At 32.0% G+C, this 22272-nt stretch overlaps 1 protein-coding gene across 1 annotated transcript in view; it reads right to left on the bottom strand.

Moving 5' to 3' along the window:
* Positions 1 to 364: 364 nt before the first annotated feature.
* LOC128999691 (neuromodulin-like) overlaps positions 365 to 22272 on the bottom strand; it is a 33042-nt gene continuing 11134 nt past the window's right edge. Inside the window, exons 2-5 of the mRNA XM_054426318.1 lie at positions 15736 to 15817; positions 10854 to 11003; positions 4132 to 4238; positions 365 to 3189 (exon numbers count right to left, since the gene is read on the bottom strand). Coding sequence (XP_054282293.1) covers positions 3043 to 3189; positions 4132 to 4238; positions 10854 to 11003; positions 15736 to 15808 — 477 coding nt within the window. The 5' untranslated portion in view covers positions 15809 to 15817 and the 3' untranslated portion in view covers positions 365 to 3042. The remainder of the gene's footprint in view (positions 3190 to 4131; positions 4239 to 10853; positions 11004 to 15735; positions 15818 to 22272) is intronic.

Here is a 22272-nt window from a genome sequence, read left to right on the forward strand (position 1 = left end):
GTGATGGAATGCTACTTCTTATATATATATATATATACATTTCTCTTAGAGGTTTGAATTTTTGTATAATATTTTTGGGTATCAGAGATGTTGTATCTAGTTGATTGTAAAAGAAAACTGTTTCTTAAAAAACAATATATTTGCAAATTCCTATTCGATAAGTTATGACGTTTACTTGTTCATTAGTCCCTAATAAAAAAGTTTCATAAAATGTTTGGTTTTAAAAAGTGTTTTCACACGCATGACTTTGGAAATCAATTTTGTTATTTTTTTTAACCATTTAATGCATCCTTTCTATTGTGTTTAGCTGAATAACATATTATGCATGTGTGTTTAAGGATTCATAACAAATATACAACACTAGTAAATAGAACAAGATCTTTATTTAACAATAACTTATAATAACTTTGATACAGAAACTATATAATTTTAGTTATAGTGATAAGATTATTCCTTTACATTTTCCACCTGAAACACCTTGTGAGCCGTAGTAACAGTTTTATCAGAAGAAATGCGTTAAATGCTAAATATCAATGGCAAGCTCCAGTCGCCAACAAACACAAGCTCAGAGCAAGTATAAAATATACCCAACCGGATTCTATAGACTATGATTGTACGTAACCTTAGAGAATACTAAGTTTTTACAACTTCATAACTTGTGTTTCAAAGTAAACGTACATTTTACTATGACATAATTATGTTACGACATAAGTAACTCTTTACTATGCTGTAATCAATGTCTATCTTACAACCGACAAAGGAAATAAGATGTTTAGAAGATTTTTGTCACAAACAATATTGTATCAAGTTAAATTAAAATAAACTAGTAGATGGTATGCCTTTACATATATGTATAATACTTAGTTGAAGGTTATTAGCGGTACTTTAAATAATTCTTAAATTCAAATCAAATGTCTAAAGATAGACTGTTTAGTACAGTGTTATCATTGCAAACGAGAGTAGTAATATTATTTTTATGATTTTGGTACTAATTATTACAAATAACCACATTGGAAATAAAAAATATGTCAATAATTTTTTTTTTTCAAGAAATCGGTAGAATTAAATAGACTATTAACATATTTCATCTGTTTTAATCTCCCATAGATAAATTAGATGCTGACAAGTAGAAATGGCCAAAAAAACAAAGCAATATTTAATCATTTTAAATGTTTTGTCAGAAAACTGACTACGTTTTTACATTAGTAGTAAATGAATGAATTTAGTAACGGTTGAAAATAATTATTGTGCGTATATACAAGTTTTTTTTAGAGTTTTACTAATAATACGATTGGATAAACACTTATATATTAGTGTAAGGATCAATAATTTAGTACTAAAATAAATCCTGATTTCATGCACTGTCCCCTTTAAACCCGTTTTATTATTCATTATTGAAAAATACATCAGTTTTGTCATTTCTGTGTACCAATAAATTTAAACATTTGACGATTGATTCATAGCCTTTAAGTATCTTTTCAATCAGCATCACACTACATAATTGACTGTCATATTGCTTACAATAATCTAACATTATAATTGTTTTCAAATATTTTTATGTTAAAAATGCAAAATTTTCATTACTCTGTAGATGAACAAAAATCTGTACAAATTGTTCTTTACTTTTGAATATTGCAACATTTTCAACATTACAAATATGTTATTAAATACTTCCGAAAGTAACAAAAAAAGAGATATTTTTGTTCTCTTTCATGCACAATGTAGATATGTTTCTTAATAAAATCAATCTCGAACGATATTTCCAACACTCAAAAGAATTTAATTTTTTGTCATGTCAAAGTATCGTTTGTAATATTTATTTACCAAGCAAATACTAACTTATTATTAAAGACGTTTAACTTGAACACTAATTTCATTGTTATTCCCCCTTTTAAACAACGACTAGAAATAAGTTATGCAGATTATAGTTATGGGGATCAAATTGTACCAAAACTTTCTAACAATTTATACAAATAATCGTCAAAATCACAAAATAATTTTATATAGTTATCAACTAGAAGGATTGGATTTAGTTTTCTAGAAACAAAATAAAAAGATATTTATAACAAACACGAAGTCTTATATTACGTAGTTGTATGAGTAAACTATTATAGAGATGAATTTCTTAAATATTTTATCGAGGATTATAAGATAATAGATTCGAAGGCAAATTTCGAGGTACAATAGGTTTAACACTACACGTGTTTCAGCTTAATTTATGAGCAATCATCTATAGTTTAACTACAATACCTGTTTAAGATATTTAGCCTTACTAGAGTCTCGTTGAGACAACAATATAAAATGACATGAACGTGTGAAATGATTTTAGAAATAGTCTACCCAACAGGCCAAAATAGTAATTAGGTAATATAACTATATCAACTCAACTGTTAATTCAAGATGTGTTGGAGAAACCAAGCGACTACTTTATACAAAATGCGCCAATTCAAAATATAAATAATTATCCTTCTATATAATAGTTATGACATGTCTTTCAATACAAACCTTAATAAATATTTTTTGTGAACAATATGAACAATACTAACATCGGTTAAGGAACTTTAGATAGAACAGATGATAGAAAGCATAACCGTCAACTATTACAAAATGCTCAACAAATTCGATAAGCTACGAGCAGCATTTTCACTAAAGCTATTTACAAAACAAACATCGCAAGCTACCCGGTTAACTAGCAAATTATAAAAGCGTGTACGTTACTAACGTGGTAGGGGCTCGACATGTTACTTTATGTCAAGATACGATATAGTTTCCAAATGTCAACAACAACAAATTCGATTGTTCTCAGTTTAATTCAGTAACAACGGTTCAAACCGAATTGGCAAATTTCACCACGGTTTCAGTAGCCACCCAGGCTAAAATACCTTGATACAAAACCGGCGTAAACTACGGTTTATAAAAAATGTAAATCGCTAAACCATAGAAGCTCCTGTGTGAACGGAAGAGGCTAGGGCGACAGGAGCGTAGCTCTGATAGAGCGAGGCCAGAGGCCGAAAGACATGACAGGCCAATATGGCCTCGAATTCACTGCGACTTGGCCTCTCCGCTAGCCTCACCATCACCTTCCTCCTTACGCACTTTGTGGCCCCGGAACGAAGCTTGTATCTTAGTGGCAGCCTTGTTCAGTTCAGGATCTGTCAGGTCGATGTTCTGAATTTCCTCTTCTTCCATCTAAAAACAACAGTTTTCAAGTGGCAGTATAATGAACACTTTGTTAGAAAAGGCTTAAATACATGCTATTAAGCAATCCAATTTTGTTGTTAGCACAACTAGTTTAGGTTGTGTGACACCATCATCAGGCTGCACAAGGACAGTATTATTTCTTCATACGAAGAGCGTCGTATAATTTACACGAAAATAATAAGTAAACATTTAAACACGACACAAACACGAATACGAGACATTTATGGTAACTGATCAGTTAAGAAAACAGACGACGCTAACCCGGCGGAGTTTGAGTCCAGACATACAATGAAGATGGATACTTTGTGTATTTATACTTTATATAACATTGTTACAGTAAATAGATTTTCTATAAGATATTACCAAATAGTTGTGTTTGTTCAAAAACTAAGTATTTTAAGTAGCCACATTTTTATCTGAACGGTTAATTTTTATACTTGATTATAAATTTACTATAATAATAGTAAATGACTGTGTAGATGATTGTAAGCCAAACTGTTTGGTTATGCTGAAACTAGACCGAACTGTCTAACTACTGTGTTTTGAATTAATGAAAATGGCAAACAAATGGGTTTAATTTTTGTCAGTAAAGGCTAAAACAGAAATGAAAAATTATACTAAACTTGCTCATACTTGGCTCTAAATACACCTCAGATTTAGTAAGATTATCTATCGATATTTACAGTGTATTAGAATATTCGAAAACACTCAAAAACATTCTAACCAGTCAAATTGTAAATTGATTATTATTTACAGAACAATAAAATTAAACAACTTAGGTTGGTTTCTGTTGTGATTCGTTTTTCCATTAGGCCTTTTCTGAATCTTCAACAAGGTATGGGCATTTTTTTTAGATTTTTGCCGTATCCGCATGAGATCTAAAATCCCCATAGTTATGACAAACCTTATAATAAAATATTAGTTTCGTACCTTAGCCTTCTCCATTTCTTTGGTCAGCTTGTCCGTCTCTTCTGCCTGTTTTCTCACTTTGTGTCCACGAAAGGATGCTTGAATCTTCGTCGCAGCGTGACATAATTCTGAAAACAAAAGTTTCGTAAAACAACAGTAAATTTAAATGTAACATCGAAGTCGGCAAGGAAATTTTATAAGTGAATGATGATATTAACTACAGCTTAATGTACACGGCCGTTTAAACAAAAACAATTCAATAGTGCATTGCGTTGTGTAAAAATAACCATACAAATATTCAAAATGTTACCTAAAAATTACAAAGATTGTAGTTCCCTGGTTTGCATACGGCTCACTTGGTTTTGAGTATTGAATATCAGTGTAAAGATTTTTTTTCCTTCTTTTAATTAATTTGGAAAGTATTTGAATTGGAAAGAATCTCTGAGAGTGTTGTTTTTTCTGTTCATTATTTTTGTTTCCTCAACAACCGATTATGGTGGATTCAAGCATCACAAAGTTGATGGCAAGTAGTGGAATTATAAGTAGTCTTATACTACTGTATACCTATGTATCTGGTCTCACTTTACAAAGGTAAATGAAATAGAAATTAATATAATACAGAATAATCCATACTTTAAGAAGTTCACGGATTAATACACGTAAATATAACCAAACTACACAAACAAAATTCGACGGAAAATATATTAAAGAAATAATTTAATATAAAAAGGTTTATAGTAATATCTTTGTGTGTAAATGTTGAGTTTTTATAATTAACGAAAACTTCTTTACAGTATTATAAAGTTATTTATACAACCTTAAAAACTAAGTTATACTATAGTGAGTTATCTACATGGACCTAACTACACGTATTATAGTTGCTTACATAATTCAGGTACTAAGAGAAAAAAAAATTTTAAGGTAATATCATGCCATTAGTCATTAAAACCTAATACTACATTTCCGTAGAAAGTAAACACCGTTGTATATGCAGATCTGTTTATCATGCGGGTGCGGTGACTGTAAGAGCTACATAATCTCCTTGCCGCAAACGCTCGTAAAGCGATCCCACATGCAACGTTCAGAATAACTTAAGAAAATATCTAGTTTTATCATAAAGAAAATAAAGTTAAAGATTACTTATAAAAAAATATACGGAATATACGGAGTTAAACTTAAAATAATTGTTTTTCTTACCGTACAAATGCTATGAACATTTATTTAATATTTTATGGGTCAATTAGGTACTTCAAGTATGCAATATGCGTTTGTAAAATGTAATTCTTTACATGATTATTATATGAACGTTCCGGGAGATTTTTTCTTATAAATATTTCATTATTTTCAATAACCTAGCCGTTTTCAAGGTACCTGAAACTGAAGTCTTTCAAGACATGGCTCATGAATACATATTCCAATACAATATTGGACTGACATTGGATGTCTTTGAAAAGTTATGTTTTTAGAAATATGTGGAACTGCTGATTTTAAACTATTATTTAAATACTATACATTTTCGGTGCAAAAGTGTGTTTTGCTTTTTTTCCTGGCTATGAGTAACAATGACAAAACAACTGGGTGAGCAACAACCAATACATAATAGGATGGTGGTGATAATTTGGTTTTAATATTGAGAGATAATGGCAAAAATCAGAGAAAATGGTAAATCAGTAGTGTAAATGTAAATCCGTACAATGATCACTACCTCAGAACTGGTGGGAAACGGATCTGTAGTACAAATCATCTTATCACCGATTACATAAAATTATGTATTATAGTACACCATAAAATTATTTTGTACGTAAAAGATATACACGTGACAATCATTTTGGGAAGGGGAAATTATAAGTAAATTTAAAATCCCCTATGATTTTAAGGATTGGAAATACAATATAGAAACAATACTTTTCTGTTTATTAGAGGTCTACTGTCAATTACGCAGTAATAATTAACAATCTCTTTACAACCAAAATACATGTTACTTACTCGTTCTGAATTAAAAGTCTTTTGATTGAATCACCTTCCCTTACATTTTAGGTTTAAATAATAATTGTTTTTGTTACCTAATTTTTTTAAGGTTGAAATAGAAGATAAAAACTAAATTATACTAGACTAGTTTATTTTGTTATCATTCAGACAAATTGGAGATGCCACAATGATTACCTATGGCCCAACAAATCTAGCAAATGTAGCGATTTCGTTTAGAACAAAATTGCTTATGATGTATACCTAAGTAGGGCATTGCATGTCCAAACGACATGTCTTTTATCATGAAGCTTAAAGCAAAAGAAAAAGCTTAAGCTTGACTTTATACATGATTTACCAGGCAGCTCTTACATTCCGATGACAGTATTTCGATATTGAATTAAGAAATGTGAAATTTTGTTGTATAGTTGAGAGTATTTGATATAATAATTATTTAGGAATTGTAAACGCCACGAGGAGTTTTATGCATGAGGGAGACTATTAGAATAGACATTACTTGACAGAAATTTATAGAATATATTATTAAAATTTAATGAAATTATTTTGAAAATTTATGACCAAGGAAACAGTTTCGTAGTATTATAAAACTAATGATCCGGCCGAATTGTAAATATTCTGATACACAATTATATATTTTACACCTTTCGCCTAATGGTTGATTTGAATGATCTCCACCAACTTGGACCATCATGATCTCAGGACTGCCTGAACCTTAAAATGTCAAACTAGATAAGGTGAACTTGCGACTAAATGTGGCACTTGGTGGAACTAAAGCTGCAAAGGTCAGCACCATTACGGTAATGAAGCTTTCCGGCTGACGAGAGGGGGGTATATAGTGAAGGGGGGGGGGGTGAAAGAGCCTTGAGGGCCTGTAAGGCACACCGCCATCTTTGGCTGTTATGGAAGGCTGCATATTAAGTGGCACATATTTTCGCAGTTGTGGATTGAGCCATTTACGATTGGATAATTACATTTACAGCTTAATCAAAAATATTTAATGATTAAATAATAAATTATATTGCAGTTGTGGGATAGGGTTATAAAGTAAACGGGCGTCAACGAGTTAAGCCACCATCATCGGTTGTGACCAGCGAGCACAGAATAAAAATAGAGGGGCCATGCGTATCTAAATGACATTATAGGCAGTGACGCCAAGTTCCCCCGCTCCGGATTCGGTCAACTCGCCGTGACCGAGTAAAACAGCGTCAAAAACCCTTTTTATGATACTCGATGATTAGACGCACTTACAGTAGTCCTAAAATTACCAAACTTGGAATAGGGAAAATTTATTAGTACTGCTCAATGTTAGTAAGCTTTAAAATATTATATATATCCTATTTTGTTTTTATTAATTGATAAAACTGAAAGAAATTATTAATTCTTTTGTGAAAACATGAAATTATTAGTAATCGAGGAAGTTTTTTATTTTTTGGTCAGGAAAGTTTCGTCTGCGGCAAAGTTTGAGAGCATTAGTTGAACCTTAACATATATTTTTCTGACAATTCTGTGATGGCTGGTAAAGGAAATAAATTAGGTTGAAGAGGCAGTAAAATCCGTCCTACGGCGCGCGGCGGCGCGACTCGGGCACTGCACGCTGTCACTGCGACCGTGTCTCGTCACTCACTGCTGCCCTAAGAATCGAGTAATGAAACACTTATCTAATTAACCTACATAAATATTTTTGTACTTACTGGCACTTTTTCTCTTCAGGTAATGATTGTAGATGATTTATTGTGTGGAGAAATAAACAGGTTTTAGTTCTAAGCTTGTATTTCACAAGTAAATATAGTTCAATATTATAAGTTCATATCTCAATATGTCGGTGGTTTTACAATTCTACCCTTATTGGCCTAGAAATGTCACAACTTTGGTTAGGTGGTGCCTGACTCGGGAGGAATGAACTTTATCATTGAATATTTTACTGTAATGATGAAGTCTGATGTTCACATACTTCCTGCAAATTGATTTCAGCAGTAAGATCAGATGGTTTTGTTCAAATTCTGTTAAACCTTCAATCCTTCCTCTGTTGTTGCATCCATAGGCCACACAAGTTTCAGGCATAATCACAACACTACAGCTCTGCTGAATGCAATGTCAACAACCGACTAAATGTTGTCTAGCGGAGCCTCGTGACAGCGCTCAAGACGCTCGGTACTAGGGTGACTCATCGCTCCCCCCACTCCGGATTCGGTCAAACCCGCGGAAAATTTGGCTTCACCGCCGCGCACGGATGTCCTCTCTATTTTTATTCTGTGCTCGCTGGTTGTGACGTGGATTAGAGTCATTGGTATAGTATGGATATTGTGGTTGTGTTGTTGGGTGATATAGGGTAGAGGGATCTTTGAGCGAACCACCATTATTTGCTGCTATATGGACTATACAGATATTTGCATAGGTCCTCGTGTTATGTTAATGTTCTGAAGGAGTGTGCTAAAAGGTAGAAGTATATTGCTTTCACACAGTTTGGGTTTGTAGGCGATTGGGGAGGATAAAGGGATTGCTACATATATGAATTAAGTAGTATAAATTTTTTTGTCCTAGGACGCTAGGCACGAGCCCGGAATTGTTTTTCACATTACTTCAGGCTAGACCTAGGGGTTACAGCAATATCACTTCGATAAAATCCATTGGTGATTTGGCGGGGTTTGAACTTCGGGACCCCAGGAAACGGAGTCCCGCGCTATAACCACTAGACCAGCTCGCTCCCCCAAAGTAAGTAGTACTAAAGTAACCCAGTAACCAAGTAACAAAGTAAGTAGTACCAAGTAGTAGTACCAAGTAAGTAGTATTAATAGTTATTAATGAAAGAGACGAGACGTGTTGGTTGGGTAACACATAATGTGCTGGATCTGGAGGAGATTTATATAGAAACGCAGTTTGAATTTGTTAGGAAGGGTGATAAAGAGGGCATATGTGTGCTACCCCAAAGATTATAGATACATGTGTAGAGGCTGACACATACTAATATGATTGTAAAGGAGGGTGACAGAAGTATATTCCTTTTGAACATTGTAGGGTTGAAGGGAATGTGATAGTAAAAGTATGAGTAAATTAAGTTATACTCAATATCTTTAACAACGATAATTTAGACACGAGTGTACTAAGTAGGCCACAACACAATACTGATGCAGTTGTGAGAGAGGATAATATAGTTAGAAGTGATCTCTCTTTCACACAATTTTAGACTGTTAGGCACGTTGGGTATCAATGTATTAAGCCATACAAGGATTATAGAGTCATGTGTGTAGGGCAGCACATAATGCTGTGGTTGTGGGGGAGAATGATGGCAGAGGGGCCTTTGAGGTAACCCGTTGACCATTGGGAACCCGTCCTCCCTTCCATTATCAATATATCAATACATGTTCTGATACTCGTGTTCCACAGACCATTATAATTTAGGAAAAATTCCAGACAATCTTTTCCGACATATATATGTTGTAATATGTTTAGAATGAATCTTTACAAAAAAAAACCAGGAAAATTAGTAGAATTTGAACCATCTTATTAGCACTTGAAGCTAACTAAACTAAGCATTTGATGTTTTTGAGTAAAAATGATGAAAACTTTGTTAAATGTTTAAGTTTTCTTTTGTAACATTCGTTTAGGTTTTACAAGACAGTAAACGTTTAAAAGATATTGATTCACTTTTCATAAGGTTGCTTTTTGTTTCCACTAAAATGATTGTGAATGTTTTTTATCATATTAAGTACAAAACCTCCACTGTACCTCCTGATTTGCTTTGTGTGTGTGTGTGTGTGTGTGATTTGTTGAACTTTTAAACACATTAGAGCATCCAAGTAATAAGTTAGCAATACGTGTTACCATTAAAGCTATATAATTATTTAATACTGTGACTTAACACCGGTCATAATATTGTTGTTCACTAATGATGTTTGCCCACACCTGTAGACAATTAGCCAACTAATTAGGCATTGTATTGTGTGTGCTTCGATGTTTAATACTAAGATAAAGGCTATTTTAAAATCAGTATATTCTTAAAAGTCAGAAATCCTTACGGCTTATATTACAACATAATGAGATTGAACTTTATGAACAGAAAAGCTAATATGCTTGATAAGCTTCGGAGGTAAACCTAGTAAATGAGTCGTAACATCCATTTGGCCAATTCCATCGTTGTTTTATCATTATTAGAATGTTCTGCAACGTTTCAACTTTACTACCGTGGAAAGATAAAATCTTCTGTGTCATCAATATTAGATATCCCGTAATTTTATTTAGGGAAATCCTTTTGTGTATAAACTATCATAATGTTTATTAGTTTGAGGGTTAATAACAAACAAGTTTGAGGGTTGGTTGAGGGAGGGGAGTGTTGAGGGGTTGTTAACTAGATGATTTTTAAGCTCATTTATTTTCCGTAGAGCCATGAACCCAGTGTTAATTACCAACATTGGTGACTATAGAATGAATATTACTGAATTTAATGGCATTTTATTCGTATAATTATTGGAATAAAAACATTCTTTTGAAGGTTCTTCCTTTTTAAAAACCTTTTTCGCAATGATTGAAATAGAAATAATCCGAAAACTGTTTTTGTATGTCACAGATCAACCCATGATGAACCAGCAAATGATATTGAGTAAACGTTTTGTTGGCAAAGTTGCCAAGAAGTTGTACCTACCGAAAGAATTTGTTCTTGGCAATCTATTTTGAGTTGATATTTATTTTTGATAAGTAGTGAAATCTATTAATATTGGGGAATTTCAGCAAATGATTCCTTTTAACGTCGTTGTACCAACCTTTATCGTCCGGACGGAATTCTGCTTCAAAGTCTTGCACTTCTGTGTCGTCCTGGTCTGTCTTCATCTCTTTTCTCGTCTTGTGTCCTCTAAACACCGCTTGTATCTTAACCGCAGCTTTCTGGGCCTCCGGGTCGTTTGGGTCGATTTCTGAAACAAAAAAGTCCATAAATTGTACAAATGTATACACACTTCTATAACTAGAACACTCTAGGACTGTATGGACAGCTGGCTCATGACGATGGTGTGGTCCTGGTCTGAGAGGAAATTTCACAAACATGTTACTATAAAAAAACAGGCACGCTTGAGACGACCCTAGAGTGTTTTGCCCGATTTATTTAGAATCTAAGACAAGATCAACCAAATGCAACAGCACAAAATATTTGTTTGCAACGACACGGATTTAGGTACGTAGTAAATATATAGTATCTAGGTTCCATTGTTTTGCGTTGTGATAGAATCAAACAAACAAAAATAATGTACATGAGCCTGAACTTGTTATTTGCAAAACTAAACAACAAAATAAACAATAAATGAAGTAAAATATCATTTACGAATTACGCTCGTCCAACAATTATACATACTACCAAGGTAGATTTTTGTTTTCCAAGAAGCTAAGATTTCGCATACATATTTTGACCTACTAAGGATCAACAATAGTAGAATTCTACAATTCACAGTTTACAATGTTTCCGATACCAATGTTATTCGACAATTTATACACACATTGTCGTCTTAGAACACAAGACAACATTTTGTAGTTTCACCTGTAAGAACCAAGTGGCGTGCTGCGCTTTCATGGCAAAACTCATTTTTGCCAATAGCCCACCTTCTGTTCGCGTGACAACATAAACACCACGAACCGTTTTACTGCATCAAGCGACGGAAGTTTTCTCAAGGCAAAGCTGTCCAAGATCTAAAGATTTGTCCAGTAAACGATGTTTTCCGACGGATTAACTTTATCCCCATCTTTGAGATGACAACATGTTATTAGGAAACTTTTTTTACCTTAACTACCTACATTTCACAAATTCAAAGAAACCGTTTATGTAAAGTACGATGAGGTCGGTTCAGTTAAATGCTTTTTAGTAGCTTGATTTAATTAATTTAAACTAATAAATCTCAAGAAATTTATCTATGTTTTTTTTAATTTCTGCAGTATAGCCATATTATGATCTTTATCCTCCCCATAACATCAAGTTTACCCGTTTATGTACATTACTTTAATTATTTTTAACTAGTTTTCATATCAATTAGAGTGTGTAAATTGCCTGAATGGAAGAATTATAAAGGTAGGTTTTATGCCAAGACTTATTTAAAAGGTTATTCCGATATCTACTAGTATCTAGCTTTAGAAAACACGTAATGTAGCACTGACAACTTTGCAATACTACCACTTAGGTAACAGCATAGATTAAAGGAGTATACATTTAGTACCAAAGAGTAGTCTACTCCTTTAATCTATGCTGTTACCTAAGTAGTTGTATTGTAACGTTGAGATTGTTATGTTATATGTTTTCTAAAGATAGATAGATACACAGAGCACTAAATAAGAAATTCTTATTTAGTGCTCTGTGGATAGATACTAGTAGATATTGGAATAACATTTTGAATAAGTTTTAGTATAAAATAACAGTATCCCACCCTTGGGATACTGTTATTAGTGGTTGACCCTTCAACCACTAATGTTACAGGATGCCAAGGGTTTATGCACTGTGGACTGTATGTAAAAAGCCGGAATTGTCATTAAACCTAAAAATCTGTTTTGTTTTTGTTAAATGCTAGCGCTGAGAGTAGACAATTGATGTGGGTGTTCTATATATTGTCTGTGATGCTAGGATAGAAGTGATTTAGAAATTACGATCATAGTTTGGGGATAGTAAACTCTATTTTCGGATTCAAATTGGGGTTTTTTCTAATTATTGTAAGAGACCGAACACTACAATATATCTATTTTACAATCAATTGCCTCACTTCATCTTGACATCGTAAAATGTTAAAACTTTAGATTTAAGTACAATCAAAAGTAAAAAGACCTTCTCAAACATAATACATAAGATTGTAACATATTTTCCTAAACAATATTCGAACTATTAAAGATTTAACTTACACACATCCTCTGTATTATGACTTTTATGTTGTAGTTATGTAACGATGAGATTATTATTAAGTTGTCTGGTTAGGGAAATTTTTTTTTAAGGCCCGGTTTCCCCAAAATGGTGTAAACTACGTTTATAATAAACTAGTTTATTTTTGAACTCCGTTTAAACTGTGTGTTCGGTTTCTCCAACATTTTACTGCCTTCGTTTAAGATAAACGGCAATTCGAGCGGTTGGCAATCCTGAATGTGTATTTGTAAGGAATCTTCGGTGGGCTTTGGGCTAGTGTTTCCTACGACCACCACAACGCTGCGCTACAACTCAGAACAGCAAAGTGCGAATGCAGCTAGAATAGCACACGGAATAGCATCACTGTTTAAGGTTATGTTATCAAATCAAGTTATTATAAGTTGTTGTCAAATTCAGATTCATTCCATTTATTGAAATGGCCAATTCTGTCCCTTATTTTAGTAGGCCCTCTTGTTCTAGGTACTAAAGAGTCATAATCTTCATCTTCGAAAATGTCTATTAAACTCTTCCGTTTCAGTTAAGGGTCAAATACTGCATTTAACAGTAGCCTAACTTGAAATAAAATCAAATGTACAAAAAAAAGAACTCAATAAAAACAATAAATTATAAATAAAACTTAACTTATAAGCTAGCCCTAAACCAAGCCTATTTTCGTCCAAATGAATTTGTAGTTGCTTCAATTATTATTGTTTTAACACCTACTTTTTGTTTTGATTTGAGGTTATGTTACTGTTGTAATTTACTAATTTGAACTCAGTTTATTTTATCCCCGGTAGTTAAACCAAGTCGAGAGGTGGTTTAGTTTGAACTTAGATTAATACCTAGTTTAAATTTGGGGAAACACAAATCAAAGTTAAACTAAGTTTAAATCGCCGTTTAACTTAAAACTAAGTTTAAATGAGTTGGGGAAACCGGGCCTAAAAGTATTTATTTAAATTAATTTATCTTAAAATGTTTACACACACCGGACTATAAAGTATTCTAAAAGGTCTGACAGGATTTACTCACAGAAAATAATTATTCTTTTAGATATTGTTCGTGATATTGACAGATATAAAATGAGTTTTCGCGTTAATACTGTTTCATTCAGACTCACTTCAATCCCTTCATGTTTCAATATTTAATGTATCATTTATACTGGGATGACTTTTTACTGGGTTAAAATACGCACCTAAATGGTGCATCTCATAATGATAACGATAATGATAATATAATTGTGTCTGAATGATTTATTTTATTCATCACTCCTGTACACAATATTTTGCACAGCCTACAGTTACCAATTATCATTTTTAATGCTACGATTCATTTGTTATTATTTTACATAACTAAAGCTCAACATTTCTATTTACTTTAATGTAATCATTAGTTGTATATTTAAATTCCATTTTTTTCATATCTATTACACTAATCAAAATCATATATCTTACTGGTTTAATACTTATTAACAAGTTCGTCAGTGGGAAATGGTAGTAAGAATTGAAAATCAAGTGTTTTTATTGTCTAGCTAGAGACAGTGCTTCAAGTCGCTTTATAATTACAGATTACTATCAATAAAAAAAATTACCTCAATGATTGTTTGATACATTTAGTTTCGTTTTATTTATTATTTTTTTATATTTTTAGTTTTACTCAAACAAAAAAAAATCTTAATTTTTAACATTTTTGAAGCAGTTATATCTATGAAAGTAAAGTTTACAAAACACACAATCTAACATGTAACCGATTTTCTTACCTGGCTTAAAATAGTGAAAGTATGAATTGTGAATATAGTGAAAACAAAAAGCAGAAGGAAAATATCTGAGATGAAATGTCAAGATTGGAATGTAGAAATAAAGAGGCATGCGAACGGAAGATGCAGAACAAACAGTCGAGTGGAGATGACCTCAGGCTACTAACAATCAATATAATCCGAGACATGCAACATACTGAAACAACGAGGATAACATCAGCAAAGCGGATATCCAACGTTTATGTTTCAATTGTAATGTCTTATCTGTGTTTTACATATCGAAATCTACACGAAGCATAAACATTTCATAAAGATATACGCGTAGATATTCCAGTTAAAGTTTATTTGCATCTGAAGAACTTGTCTACTAGGACTTTGAAATGTTCATTTGTGTTCTTAGACGCTCCATTGAATATGGATTGTATATTTGTACTGAATACATTTATACTTCAATGTGCACATATAAAATGAATGTAAACTGTATGTTTGGATAGCTTCAGAGCTATAATGTTCGAAATAATGGCATTATAAAAATATTTAGCCAATGAGTTTATGTACTTAGTAATATTAAACTGGCTTATTGTCATTTCATGTTTTGTTATGTTGAACTATATATATCTATTTTGAAGCAATAGGCTGTGTTCCAGTTAGCTGAATTGGTAGATAAAACGTTTTCAAAAAACTTCTAGCATCAATATTCCTAATCTACATACATAGGAAATGGTTTACTTACAATCTTTTCAATAACACTTATCACCAATTTAAACAACGTTTACTGACTCTTTTCATAGTTAACTTTCATATTTCGTAAACATTTTCAAGACGATAAAATCGATAAGACATACAATTGAAACAATGTAAATAATACTCCAGATTGTTTTCATTAAGAGTTTTACTTTTTTCAACTTGACTAATAAATATGTATTGTGTTTTCCAAGTATCAACTGTGCTGGTGGAGTATTATTACTGATAACAGCTGACAGCGGATTGATAATAGAACGTTTCGCAGAAAGGTATTTACCCTCTTCAGGGTCGGGTTCAGCGCCAATGCCACGCCAAATCCAGTTCTTCAGCGTTCGAAAATTCCACTCCATTTTTCTCACCTTAACAAAAATCGTACTGTTACCCTTCAATGTAACATTTACACCTCTGATGTGAATGTGGCATTAAAAATCAAAACATTGCGACGATCACACCGAGCTTTTTTGGTTCCCGCAGGTAAACATGAACTTGCAAAACGACATAATTGTGTATATTATTAGTTTGTGTTTTTTTTTTTTCATTATCGTTTATACACATATTTGTATAATGCTTTGGCTATTCTAACATGAAATGAAATTGGTAATATAAAATGGAGAATAGATGAGAAATAGCATACATTGATTGGTCTTAGTTAATTTTCAGATTTTTGTATTTTATTTAAAAATAGGAAACGAATACTCGGTGGAAATATAAAATTTACAAACACTTGTATTAATGGAAATATGTGTTTGAGGGGAAAAATATTATTTTTGTGGTCAAATGGTACTGGTACTAGTTTCTTTCAAACCCATTTATTTTATACAATCTGTTGGGATTCTTGTACTGCAAGGGCTGATATAAAATTACTCGGGGTTTTATTTAAGGTTATACTACTAAAATACTTAATTAGGTCACATTTGAAAAAAATTATGATTTTAACAATCCTGCCTGAAAAGTACGTTTATATTCTAAGAGCAGATAATTCTTTAGACGTGCATTTAAAATTGAGATTGTAGGATACAGAACAGTTTCTTAAAAAACAGAATAAAAATTTTTTTTAAACGTTGTTGGTAGTATTCAAACGGTGTTTTAAGTTATGTATGAAGTATTTTACACTTTATGTTACTAATATATCAAATTAATTATGTAATTAAAAACTAATTCAGTCCCTACTCAATAGCCCCAAAGTGTCCCGAAATTACTGACCCAAACTTTACCAGGTTATTGTATGGGTCAAAATAAACAAAATTTGTTTTATAATGTATTGTCCTATCTCACTTAGTTTTCTGTCTATATGTCTGTATGTGTTAAAGATAAAAATAAAATTATCTATGTAATGGGTTGAGATATCAAATTGAAACTTTGCATAGTAGTTGATATTAGTAATTTACATTTTCCTTGTGATTTTCAAAAGAAATGTCACTTCCGGTTTCAAAATGGTGGCCATAACAAATTGTCAATAGAATATTGCATTTTTAGAAATTAAGCTTTGAAAATATGTTATGGTCGCCATTTTGAAACCGGAAGTGACATTTTTTTTATCATAAAGGAAATGTAAATTACTAAAACCAACTACTATGCAAAGTTTCAATTTGATATCTCAACCCACTACATAGATAACCTGTTGAAGTTTGGGTCAGTAATATTGGGACACTCTGTATATTTTATGTGAGTTAATATATTAATGGATGGATCTGATATGTGTGACATATTTAATGTAGACACGGCTCGCCTGTGAGAGTCCCTACCCAATCTTTAGGAGCTCTAAGACATAACTCTTACTCAGTCTGCTCGTTTATTAAACTGGATAAAAGATAAATTATTGTCCGGGGGCTTAAGATTGCAAATTGCTTCTATTTAAATTATAATAAAATTTTCTACGGAGAATTAAGGCTTTATAATTACAAAACATGAAGCACGGAGCACAAAACTTTGGTGATAGGCTGCATCTTTGTTTAAGTTTTCTGTAACAGCTGTACAAATAACGACCGGTAATGTTATGTTTGATTTTGTACAAGAAAAAACAATGATACACACTTAATGGTGTTTTAAGTTTGAAAAGTACTGGCAAACTTAGTATAAATTTATGGAAACTTATGGAACAGCAACTATTAATTAATTAGATAAAAGCTAACTAATACAACTCAGTATTCTTAACTAAGAACCTAAAGTGGCATATAAACAGAATGTGGATGGGTTTTACGAAAAGTACATACTTGCATTATAGGTATAACTATGATGACATAATTTCATGATGATGGCATAAGTAAAATGTGATCTTAGTGATCTTAAAACTGGGTTGTAGTAATAATTGTTGTTAGAAAAATTTGCAATATTTTAAGTATAGATTATAGTGTATCCTTATCTAGTCACTTATTTTATCCAGTTTCATTGATGCAAAATACCAAATCAGTTGGATATAAATGCATTGCATTAACAGTTTCGTTTTGAACTTTAAATCCTCAGTATTGCAAACTACACAACGAAATTTAATACGATGATAAATAAGATTTGATGATAAATTTATATTCCATTCATGTTACAGTTTTTTAGTTTATATTTTTAACCTTACATAAGCTTATACTAAAATAACTGCAGTCCAGAAGTATGAATTGTTATTGTTAATATAATTAATACACAGTAGATACCTTTTTATAAAATTTTTTAAGCATTTTTATATTATGAAGAAGCCTGGTAATTTTTAATTTTAAATATGGTTACAACCAATTTCATTGTAGTATGCATACACAGTTCAGTATAATAAACCCTTATCGATCTCATTGTTTATCGCAACAAAATGTGTTTAACTCACTTTATTTCTACTATCCCAGTTAACCTAGTGATCAGTATTTTCGGCGGTAAATATAGTTTTATGGAGAATCGTCAGGTGATATTGACCATTGCTTCAGATTTGTGGATCTATTTGATGGTATAATTGAACATAAAATGCGCACTAAACCAGCAAAATCCTCGCTATCGTCTCGAATATCGCAGGTTATTTTATTCAGCGGTTTACTGTTAGTGCTTCGATAAGGCATCGAAGTCGTAAGTTTTATTGAATCGAATGAATATTCATTTACGACCGTGCAGAATAATCTTTCCAGAACGATAAATATAATATCTTAAAATAAACTTGTAAGATATATTTTTTCATTTTGTAGCATTATATTTCAAAAATATAAGTTGACTATTTGAACGAATAATTAATTAAATGAAATATTATTTATTTAGACCAGCAAAAGTTAGGGTCCTTAAACTTAACCCTTACATGAATATATAATACATATTTTAACAATTTATAAAAAAGTATTTATTCTAAATACTGTACTTATCATCTGTTTGGTTACTTAGGGAAATGAATCTAATGCCAACGAATCCGTACCAATATATTTTGTAAGTTAAATATAATTTATTTTGACTATTTAGGACACACAGATTGATTTATTACAAACACGCTGCCTATAAGGTAGAGCCTCGTGGTAAATATACTTGGGATAGCCATAGCATTATCTCCTTCCACCAGTAGCATATAAATGGAAATTTGTTGCTGCAAAATTAATAATTGAGAAAGTAAAAATCTTAATTAAAAAAAATGAAGTAATATATTTAAACTAGACTATTGGTTCTTTTTAAATCTGGATTCACAGTTTAAAGTAACACGCTTTCAAGTTTAAAAATAATTTTAAACCGACTATAGACAAAGCTAACAGAAATTAGTAAGTTGGCTTACTCTTAACTGCTGGATTAGGGTAATAAAGAGACATTTAGTCAAACAGTTTTTCAGAGTTCGTGGAGATTTGTGCATAAAACCTCCTCATTAGAATAATCCTCTCCGTTTAGGTTCAGTGGAATATTAAAGCGTTTGCTTAGTTCTTTGGCTTTCATGTTTATGATAAAATAAACCTTTTACACATGGCGGTCCGGGTTTGTTTTGTCGTGGTTTTTTATTGTTAATTTTTAAAGATGTTATAACAAAATTTTGTTTTTTCTGCTAATCAAAAAACTTCTGTGATAAACATATTTGAATCTCTAAAATATTATTATATGCAAAATATTATTAAATTCAGCCTATGTATACATGTGTAGTCTTCTGACACCTAGTAGTGATCTTAAATTGTAAAAAAAAAACATTAATAAACATTGTTCAGTTGATTGTCAGTAGAATCGTATACATTTAAACTCCACAGCTCCATGTTAACCTTTTATTAAACACTCCTTTTGAATACAATTGTAACGCTTAGCACCACGCGGCTACACGGTGCTACGACCTCGAGCCTGCCGTTCACAGTTTCTGTCTAACGATAAACTCCTCTTCTCGTAAACGTCTCCTTCTTGCCTAGCCAAACGTTTTGAGAATCATCCTGAAAACTATGTTCAACATATAACTCATTCCTACCCAGATAAGTTCAGCTCTAAGAGTAGAATTCAAATAAAAATTTTAGGGTCCTTCACTGGAATCGTTTTAATATGGGTAAATGATTGGTTTCGCTTAAAATGCCAGAAAACGGGCCACCATTAGTCGAATTACAATAACTTACTGTGTAAATAGCTTAGTTTCAATCTCAAATCATCTTGTGCTCAATCATATTTCTATAGGTTAGTGTGGAAGGTTTCAATATTGGTTAATTAACAATTGTAATCAAAGCTGGCTTGGCTTTTCCGGTCAGGGTAAAAGATCTCCGTCCTTTGGTCCCCAGCAAGGGGAAGACTAGAGCCCAATTTCCATACATAGCATAGATACGTAGCTTTCAGCCTCGAATAAACGTTTGTAAAACGGCTAAACATCGTAGTGTGGGGAAACAGTGTTTTGAACAGTTTAAAATTATTCAACAGCATAAATTTGGGTGATTCCCTTATACGCTTGTGCCTTATGTTACTTAACTATTGAGTAATGTAAAGTATTGAATATTTATTACAACGACTAGAGTCGCGTGTCCCCTGGGCATTTATCATTGTAATAGTCCATGTATTATGTAGGCTCTTAATCTGAATATCGTGTTAAAACAGGGTTAACTGTGGGTGAAATTCTAACCAACAAATTTTAAAATGATGTTTACTCAAGCAAATTTTAATAAGCATTTTGAATAACATAAAACAACGACACTTATAATAGACACTTGAGGTACAAGTTACAGGTAAAATAGTACGAGTTTCCATAGTTGGAATGGTCACTACTTGTTAGTATTGGAACATTAATTGCGACAACTATTAATAATTACTCATGGCAATCATTTAGAAAATGTCACTACTGTGATGTCCAAAGATATAATTTCTTTGTCTCTTAAATCATGTTTTTTTTCTTTAGAGCTATTATGCCTTGGTAAGTATTTATTGAACCTATTTGTATGGATATTAAGAATATTAAATTCATTAATGCATCTCCTTTTCCAAATTCGCTAGCTTTGGAAGAAGCAAATCTATCAAAGCCTTATTATAGAAGAAGGGCGATTAAATATTAGATGGTTGTTTTCAAAGAGAGGCTGTTAGTTATATTTTTAACATGGTTAAAAAGACTAGTACACACAATTTTCAAAAAGAGGGCTGTGAGTAAGTTATTTTGTATGCTTAGAATCGCGTTTTATATCAAGATAACCTTTTACATCACCTTATAAAATAAATTTTACATTATTATGCAACCCAAAAGTTATGAATGCTATCAACCCACTTATTTACAAAATGAATATCGTATTCTGTTAACTTATACGAACATCGATGTTAATCCTAATTATCGTATGTAAAGTCTAACAATTCCGGAAAATTTGTATGCAGATTAGAAGAAGAAATTGTAATAGCAAAAATATTTAAGTTAATTGGCAATTGTGTTTTACTAATACGACCTTGATAAAACAAGAACATTAACTCATAATTTTGATCATACTTATTTATTGAAAAGATTATAAGTTAAAGTTTCAATTTAGTAGAATAGCTTGCAGTGCACGTGTTGCCTGCAAAATAAGGTGACATCTGGCTCCTACATAAATTAGTTAGATTAACCTCGGTTCAATGGCGAACTCAAGGAAACTTTCCATCAAATGAGCCGCATTCATTTTTTTCTTTATTACTTTACAATAATTTTGAAAGTACATCAAAAGTTAACGTTTATCATCTATCGCTGTAATCGAATGTTACATTTTATTCAGTCAACCAATCTATATATATTGGTTTATTGGAATAATGATTTAAAATGGCCTAGTAAGATATAAGTATATCACTGTTATACAGTGTGACCAAAACGGGGTCTTGGAACCTCTTTGTTTAATTTTCAAACCACAATAGAAAAAAATACATACCAAAGTTCACACGTACTGGTGATAGTAACGCACGAGTTTGGTATAAAATTAAAGGTCTTCTTAGTAAAAATTTCCACAAATCCGAACTCAAACTAGGTTGTCCACCTAGTCAAAAATGGCAACCGTTTAAATATTTCTTAAATCTGCCATTTTGAATCTTTGAACGACTGTAATTTCTTACCCAGCTGATATTTTGAGCTGAAATTTGCGGCATTGTATTCTTCTAATTAATGTGAGGTTCATTGTAGTGTGAATAGTTTCAGGATTGCGAAGAATAACTTAGAATAATGGTTTAAATACCTGATTCACTCAATACAATTGTTGTGTTCACAACTAGTTTCGGTCTTCTAAGAGATCATCATCAGGTTAGTTTAAGGATGCTTCATGATTTACATGAGGTAAGCATCCTTGTACTCACCTGATGACGATCTCTTAGAAGATTGAAAATAGTCGTGAACACAACAATTGGACTGCCTGAATCAGGTATTTAAACCATTAATATTAGTTAATGTGATGTACATTTCGAC

This window comes from Macrosteles quadrilineatus, unplaced genomic scaffold, assembly GCF_028750875.1.
Source record: "Macrosteles quadrilineatus isolate MER2022 unplaced genomic scaffold, UCM_ALF_1.0 Scaffold_8__2_contigs__length_117827958, whole genome shotgun sequence".
Classification (NCBI taxonomy): domain Eukaryota; kingdom Metazoa; phylum Arthropoda; class Insecta; order Hemiptera; family Cicadellidae; genus Macrosteles; species Macrosteles quadrilineatus.